This window comes from Trachemys scripta, unplaced genomic scaffold (assembly GCF_013100865.1).
Source record: "Trachemys scripta elegans isolate TJP31775 unplaced genomic scaffold, CAS_Tse_1.0 scaffold_49, whole genome shotgun sequence".
NCBI classification, from domain to species: domain Eukaryota; kingdom Metazoa; phylum Chordata; order Testudines; family Emydidae; genus Trachemys; species Trachemys scripta.
The window spans coordinates 1-8,313 of record NW_023260535.1 but is presented as its reverse complement, the minus strand read 5'-3'; the positions used below and the strand labels follow the sequence as shown (position 1 = coordinate 8,313).

Here is an 8,313-nt window from a genome sequence, read left to right as displayed (position 1 = left end):
AAAATCAGCCACCCCAGGGCACCCCTGCTCTGGCTGCTGGCCCAGGGCTGTCGCCTGCTGGGAGTGTGGCTGAGCACTGGGGTAGGAGACTGAAGTTAGGATTTTTAGGCTAGTTTAGTAACCTGCCCCCTGAGCCGTGCACCCCTCGGTGGGAGGAGAAATCCGGGGAGCAGCAGCAGCCTGACCCTGCATGACGAGGACGCCTGCCAGCAGTGATCATCAGCCCTCTGCAGTGCAGAGCCGTCTCTGAACGGGAGGCTCCGGCCTGGAGCTGTGAGTCACCGTCCTTCCGTTAGCTAGTCAGGGAGATGGTTCGGGAGACACCCCCCCAGAACTGGGCCCTCAAGCCAGCGGGTCGGGGTTTGGGGATTTTATAACCTGCTGCCTATTAACCCCGTGGCGGGACTGACGGCCTTATCCCACGTGTGAGTCCTTTGGGCTGCACTGAGCCCAGTCAGCCAAGCTGCTAACTGAGGCACAGATGATATCGTGGTCACAGGTCATTAAGGGCCCCTTCAGAGCGCGCATACCAATGTGCCACACGTTTTACCTTTGCTAGATCAGGTCATGTGACTGGGGAAATTCATGGATATTATCAGCATGGGCACAGGTGACCCTGAGAATAGTGTTTTACCCTGTTATGTTATATTTACCTCCTGTCTATTAGAATCATAGAAGATCAGGGTTGGAAGGGACCTCAGGAGGTCATCTAGTCCAATACCCTGCACAAAGCAGGACCAATCCCCAAGTAAATCATCCCAGCCAGGGCTTTGTCAAGCCGGGCCTTAAAAACCTCTATGGATGGAGATTCCACCACCTCCCTAGGTAACCCATTCCAGTGCTTCACCGCCCTCCTAGTGAAATAGTGTTTCCTAATATCCAACCTAAACCTCCCCCACTGCAACCTGAGACCATTGCTCCTTGTTCTGTCATCTGCCAGCACTGAGAACAGCCAAGCTCCATCCTCTTTGAAACCCCCCTTCAGGTAGTTGAAGGCTGCTATCAAATCCCCCCCCCCTCACTCTTCTCTTCTGCAGACTAAACAAGCCCAGTTCCCTCAGCCTCTCCTCGTAAGTCATGTGTCCCAGCCCCCTAATCATTTTCGTTGCCCTCCGCTGTACTTTGTCCAAATTTGTCCACATCCTTTCTTAGTGGGGGGACCAAAACTGAACACAATACTCCAGGTGTGTGGTCTCACCAATGCCGAATAGAGGGGAATAATCACTTCCCTCCATCTACTGGCAATGCTCCTACTAATTCAGCCCAATATGCCGTTGGCCTTCCTGGCAACAAGAGCACACTGCTGACTCATATCCAGCTTCTCGTCCACTGTAATCCCCAGGTCCTTTTCTGCAGAACTGCTGCTTAGCCAGTTGGTCCCCAGGCTAGCCCCTAGCGGTACATGGGATTCTTCCGTCCTAAGTGCAGGACTCTGTACTTGTCCTTGTCCTTGAACCTCATCAGATTTCCTTCGGCCTAATCCTCCAATTTGTCTAGGTCACTCTGGACCCTATCCCTATCCTTCAGCATATCTACCTCTCCCCCCAGCTTAGTGTCATCTGCAAATTATCGTGTTGAATATATTGTATGGGTTTGTGTTATTTCTTGGGAGTCTCCAACATAGATGCCACATCCCCTGGCTTGAAGTGGTTTCCATCAGATGCAGGGTTTACAGTTTGGTTCAATGGCTCTCAGCATCCTCACAATAAAAATTGTTCCAGGTCTCCAACTATCTGGCAAGTAAGTGGGGGTTACCCTGTGGTTAGAATTTTCCTCCCAAGCTGCCCTGGTGACCCTGCCAGGAAGGAGCGAGGGGGCTGGAGGCACTGCCAAATAAATTCATACGGGAAGAAAATAAAGTTGTTATACCCTGGTGAGCAGAAGGCAGGATCCAGAAGAACCCAGGCCCGTCCTTCAAAACCCATCAGGAGACTGGTGCTAAGAGGAGGCAACTGGATGGATAGGGAGCTCTACATATATAGCAAAATCCTAATTTTCCATTTTAAAAACACATTTGGATGAGACATTCTCAGTCAGCGCTAGTAACAGAGTTGGCTGAATTTTTGTTCTAGTTTTAAAATATCGACATAATTTTGAAATTTGGAAAAAAAAAATGGGAAAAAAGTTGAAACTTTCAGTTAATTCTTCTCACTCTCTCCCATTTTTCAGCCAGCTGCAGAGCTTTTAAAATTTCAGACTTTCAAAATTTAGGGGGTATTTTGAATTTTGAAAAGAGGGTGACAAGGTTTTTTTTTGTAATATATCAGTAAATTTCTCCCTTTATTTTTAACCAGTTCTAGCATATGCCTGGATCTATCTAGTTACCCATCCATCCCCATGCACACCCAGCTATCTAATTTTCTCCCTGTTACAGTCAAGCTCTTTGGCACATCACAGAAATGTACCAGCTAGTGGGAGAGGATCCAGAATGGAATTCTGAGGGACAGGACAATCCGCACACTGATGGACCTGCAGAAATAAACACAGCGCCATCAGCTACTCACCCCAAATCCCCAGCGCTATCACAGCAATCACCAGGACAATATTCCCAATCCATCCGACCCACAGCGCTGTCCGATGCCACCGGGGACTCGGGGGACCTGTAAGAGCCAACGTCTGGTGAGAAACAATCGGAATCTGGTGTATGAAAGACTGTTTCAAAGAAAAACACAGCCCCAATCTTACAGTGTGGGCAGAATCCTATGCCCACATGGAGTTTATTACAGGATTGGGGCCTATACACGCACCTGTTCATCTTGTTTTCCTTTGAAGGCCAGTCCGGGATGACTCGAGAGCTGCCTGACTCTTTTGTAAAGGCAATGGGGGTGAAATTTTGGCCATTTTCTCAAAAATGGGAATTTTTATGAAAATATTGACATTTTCTCAGTCTTTTACATTTCCCATATTTTTAAATGTTCTGCCTTTTTTTGTTATTCCTCACCATATTTATTTGTTGTTCTTCAGGTTCTTTCTGTTTGATTGCATTGTTCTTAATTATTGTCTATTGTGTTCATTACGTATATTGTCAATTTGCATACCTTGGCAGTAATGCCCAAGCCAGTGGGATTGTCCATGAGGAAATAATGTCGCAAATTAGCAAGGCAGCAGCTTCGTGGACCAGCTTAAACAAGATTAAGTCATTGCAAATCTACAGTTTAAAGACCAAACTATGAATGTTCAACTCAAATGCTATTTCCACCTTAACGTATAGATGTGAAAGCTGGAAATCCAACAAAGGCATAGACAGACGTCTAAATACCTTGGACAGAAAATGCCTTAGAACATTACTAGACATTAAATGGAATGAATTAGTAACAAATGCCAAGATCCCATCAGAGAGTCCAACAACCCCTGATCTCTAAAGTTATCCAGAACAGAAATTGGAAAGATCTGGGATGCAGTTTCTTTGGCCATTGTCAGAAGACAGGATACTGGGCTAGATGGACCATTGGTTTGACCCAGTATGGCCGTTCTTACGTTAAGAGTGAAGTGAAGCATTGGCCATGGGCAGCTGGAAGAACATGCAAAATGGGCCATGCAAAAAGACTCCCTCCATCAAACAGTCCTGAGAGAGGGAGAACTTAAGAAATGTGACCACACAGAAGACATGCAAAGAGAGGCCCAGGTTAGCTAGGGATGGTGAGGCTGGGTCGTGCCCTGAGCAACTTACGATGGCACAGGAAGGATTCAGAATCACTATTATTTTTGCTTTCCCAAATTTGATTTTCTCAAGGGTTTCCCATTTGGAACATTTTTTGGCTGGAAACTTTTTTCATGTGTAAACATCTTTGGTTGGGCGCTTTCTCTTTCCATTTTCAAGGTTTATTTACTATAGTGCATTGCCGAGATTGATTGGTCAGCTCGGTCACATGACATTGTTTCAAAATGATGAACATCTTTCAGCCTTGAAGTCGTAGAAACGTAGGGTTGGAATAGACCTCAAGAGGTCATGTACCCCCCCCTTCCTCACCCCGTGCTGAGCCAGGACCAAGTTTACCCCTAAACCATCCTTGGCTGGCGTTTGTTTAACCTATTCCTAAAATCCTCCAACGACTGAGATTCTACAACCTTCCCAGGTAACCTGCATAACAGTGCGTAACTATTCTTAGGGTTAGAGAGTTTTTTCCTAAAATCTAACCTAAATCTTCGCCCTTGCAAATTGAACTATTACTGTTTATTGTACCTTTAGTGGCCGTGCAGAGCAACTGATCGACATCCTCCTAACAACCTTTTTCGTAGTGAAAGACTGATATCATGTCCCCCTCCGCCCCCTCAGCCGTCTCTTCTGTAGCACTGAACATGTCCAGTTCTTTCAACTTCTCCTCATAGGTCATGTTTTCTAAACCGCTTCAAAACAATTTTCTGTCTTGAAATCAAGACAGTTCCCATTTCAAAATGATGATGTTTGAAAACAAAACATGGTGATTAAAACGATTCCATGGAAAATGTCCAAGAACAAAATACGAGCCCTTATCACAAACCGATTGAACTAACCCCAGTTTAACTACGAGCTTCTCAGAGATTCCAAGTCACCCCTTAGCCCTCTCTTTGTTAAATAGATTGAGCTCTTTGAGTCTATCACTATAAGGCAGGATTTCTGATCCTTTAATTATTCTCCTGGCTCTTCTCTAACCCTCTCCAGTTTAACAACATCCTTCCTGAATTGTGAGCACTAGAACTGGACACAGGATTCTAGCAGGAGTTGCACTAGAGCCAAATATAGAAGGGAAAATAACCTTCCTACTTCTCAAGATTCCCCTGTTTATGCATCCCAGGATCGCGTTAATCCTTTTGGTCACAGCATTGCATGGGGAGTTCATGTTCAGCTGATTATCCATCATCACCCCCCAAATCTTTTTCAGACACTGATTCCCAGGAGAGAGTCCCTCATCCTGTACATATGGCTGAATTCTTTGTTCCTGTTGGACTCAATCATGTTAGTTAGGGCCCAGTTCAGCAAAACATCCTTATTCAGCAAAGAACTTGGACATGGGTGTAACGGGTTGGATCACAGGAACCCCCTTGGGAACTGCCAACTGATGTGCCAAGACTACTTCTGCCCCTGCTTTCCCTGCCAGCTTGGGACTCCAGCACCCTGTCTTGCTGAGCCAGACACGCCCGTCTGCTCCAGCCCAGACCCAGGGTCTGAACCACGTGCCCCAAAGTTGCAGACTTAACTGAAAACGACTGAAAACGTCTTTAACACTCAGATGCCCAACTCCCAATGGGGTATTGTTCTCCCTCTATAACACTGATAGAGAGATATGCACAGCTGTTTGTCCCACCCCCCTCGCAGGTATTAATATATACTCTGGATTTAAGTGGTTCCAGGTAATAACATCTACAGTCAATTGTCCTGGTTAATGGGAGACATTAAGATTCCAACCCACCATTAATGGCTCACACTTTGCATAATTACAATAGCACCTCAGAGTAATATTTCATATTTCTAGTTTCAGATACAAGAGTGATATATTTATACAAATAGGATGACCACACTCAGTAGATTATAAACTTTGTAATGATACCTTACAAGAGATCTTTTGCGTGAAGCATATTCCAGTTACATTACATTCACACTCATCAGCATACTTTCATAAAATCATATAGAGTGCAACGTCACAATGGGTTTAATTTTAACAGCGTACTGCAGTCCCATTGACTGTAATGGGGCTTAAGGAAGTGGTTAAAGGGAGGCACACGCATTAAGTGCTTTGCTGAACTGGGGCCCTACAGCGTAAGGAAGGATCATTCTAATCAAAGCCGGCGTCTGTAGGTGAAACTCTGGCCTGGGTTATGCGGGAGGTCAGACTTGACGATCAGAATGAAACTTACAGACATGCAACGTGTATGAATCACAGACACCTCAGAGATATGCCCTGCCTAGAAGCCACTGTGTGCACAAGATAAAATTCACCCCTGTGTAGACAACCAACACAAAGGCCAGACACCACGTAAGTCCTATCTTGCAGGCTCTAAGTAATGCATTGGCGTTTGCGCTGCGCCCTCTGCAGAGATGTGCATTTCCCCCACCGAGGTAGGAAGGCAGGGGAAGGAAACAATAGCTTTAAAATAGCCGCTGTGAAGTCAGAGCTGCCCAGAGTGAGGTTAGAACCGTAGGCTTCTTGAAGGGTTTCTTAAGAAGCGTGTTAATGACATGGGTTGCAGAGATGCTGTGCAGCACGGAAAGTGCAACACTGGGGCTTGTGATTCTGGGCTTCTCCAAATCAGCTCCAGGTGTCAATTAGAGCAGCCCTGGGGTTGCTCTAATTTATAGACAGTCCAGAGTAGCTCAGATTACCTGGAGCAGCAGAAACTCTCCTCACTGCTGCCTGACCCACCCCTGGAAACTGTTCTGTACTAGAGTTTTTGAGGGGGTTGGCAGTGTAGCTTTTGGCCGCTCTGTGCTGCACCTGCACTGGGGGAAATTCTCCTCTGGCCACTTGCAGCAAACTCCTGCCCCTGTGAGCTGCCGGTGGAGAGTATAGGGGCCAGGGCTGGCTGGGTGCTGAGCTATTTAGCTAAAACTGGCTCCAGCTGTGGGGGGCTGAGCATTTGAATAATCTGGCCTTAAATAAGGACCCACCATGTCCAGCTTCCCAGTGCAGGGGCTTACCCCGGATGCCAGCCTTCCCCGCCCAGCCAGCGCTCCTCGGCTTCGAGTAGCAGCTGTGGACTGTGGACCATTACAGAGGACACCCGGCTGCAGCATTACAGTTGTACTTACCAGCTTTCCTCGGAAGGACGTGTCAACTACAGTTAGCACCCAACGTCCTGTGTGAGATCAGGGCGCTGCCGCCCCGGGGGCTGCACAAGCATATAGGCAGAGACAGCCCCTGCCTCAGAGCACTAGATGGGAGGGCAAATAGAGACGTAGGGCGATTAGCCCGCGGCGGAGCCTGGACTAGAGGTCAGGTCTGCCGAGGGCCAGTGCAATGCTGCTAGCCACTAGCCCCCACTGCCTCAGGAGCGCTTAGAGTTAATACAGTGTCTACGGCTCATCCCCACTCCAGGGACGTGTCTGAGCCGTTTTTCATTCTTGCCAAGGCCCTGGTAGCCTGAGTGCCTCCTGCGACCGTCCACAACTCCACCAGCCAGAGCTCTGTGGGTCGTAATCGAAGAAATTGCACCGTCCTGACTGGCGAGTGGGTGCATGGAACTCCCCTTTCCACCCCAGGCTCCTGCACTGAGAGCCCCGCACACGAAAGTGAGCTGTGACAGTGAGCTGATCAAAAGTGTTGTAGCCACCGCCCCAAAAGCCAGAGGGTTCCCCCGGCACAGACCCACTCTGGAGCGGGCATTGAAAGCAATGAACTGCCCAGCAAAATCCATCCTTGGGTTTAACACCCCCCCCCCCCCCGGAAAAAAAAAGTCCCTTACTGAGGGGCTGAGCTGAAAGAGGCACCCCAGAGCCAAGAAAGCCAGAGGGGAGGTGCAGGTCGGCGTAGACTATTTCCCCTGCCATGGTGCAGCTAATAAGAGCACCTGGCTGTGTTCGCGGGGCAGCCTGCCGCTCTATGTGCATGAAATTGACCTCAATCCAACGTCAGGAAGTGCCGCCTCTGAGAGCTGACTTCGACTCCTCTCACATGTGATTGCGAAGGGTCCCGTCAGAGTGAGGACTGTCTAGGTCCTGCAGCCTTAAACCAATGCAACTGGCCTTGAAATGTAGAGACTGGGGCAGTCTTGGGGCCAGGGATTTCGGATGCACCGTAGCTTTCAGGGACATGTTGTAGGGTCTAGTCACGGGTGGGGGCTAAACTATTGGGCTGGGAATTAAAAAACCTGGCTTTTAATCTTAGTCCTTTGACCTGCTGTGTGAATTTGCACAAGTCACTTCTTTTCCCCTGTGCATGTTTCCCCTTCTGCTTCTTGTCTATTTAGATCGTGAACCATTTGTGGCATGGAGTCCCCTGTGTGTCTGTGCAGCGCCCGGCACAACGGGGCCCTGATCTCAGCTGGGGCAGGGACTGTCTCTCCCTGTGTGTCTGTGCAGCGCCCGGCACAACGGGGACCTAATCTCACCGGGGCAAGGACTGTCTCTCGCTGTGTGTCTGTGCAGCACCCGGCACAACGGGGCCCTGATCTCAGGTGGGGCAGGGACTGTCTCTCGCTGTGTGTCTGTGCAGTGCTCAGCACAATGGGGTCCTGATCTCAGCTGGGGCAGGGACTGTCTCTCCCTGTGTGTCTATGCAGCGCCCGGCACAACGGGGTCCTGATCTCAGCTGGGGCAGGGACTGTCTCTCCCTGTGTGTCTGTGCAGCGCCCAGCAAAACGGGGCCCTGATCTCAGCTGGGGCAGGGACTGTCTCTC

At 48.7% G+C, this 8,313-nt stretch overlaps 1 protein-coding gene across 1 annotated transcript in view; it reads right to left on the bottom strand.

Annotated features, from left to right (window-relative positions):
- The window catches only part of LOC117870592 (killer cell lectin-like receptor subfamily B member 1B allele C), a 26,264-nt gene extending 18,799 nt beyond the window's left edge, over nucleotides 1-7,465 (bottom strand). Inside the window, exons 1-2 of the mRNA XM_034757790.1 lie at nucleotides 7,381-7,465; nucleotides 2,505-2,600 (exon numbers count right to left, since the gene is read on the bottom strand). Of these exons, the coding sequence (XP_034613681.1) occupies nucleotides 2,505-2,600; nucleotides 7,381-7,465 (181 nt within the window). The remainder of the gene's footprint in view (nucleotides 1-2,504; nucleotides 2,601-7,380) is intronic.
- Nucleotides 7,466-8,313: the final 848 nt, after the last annotated feature.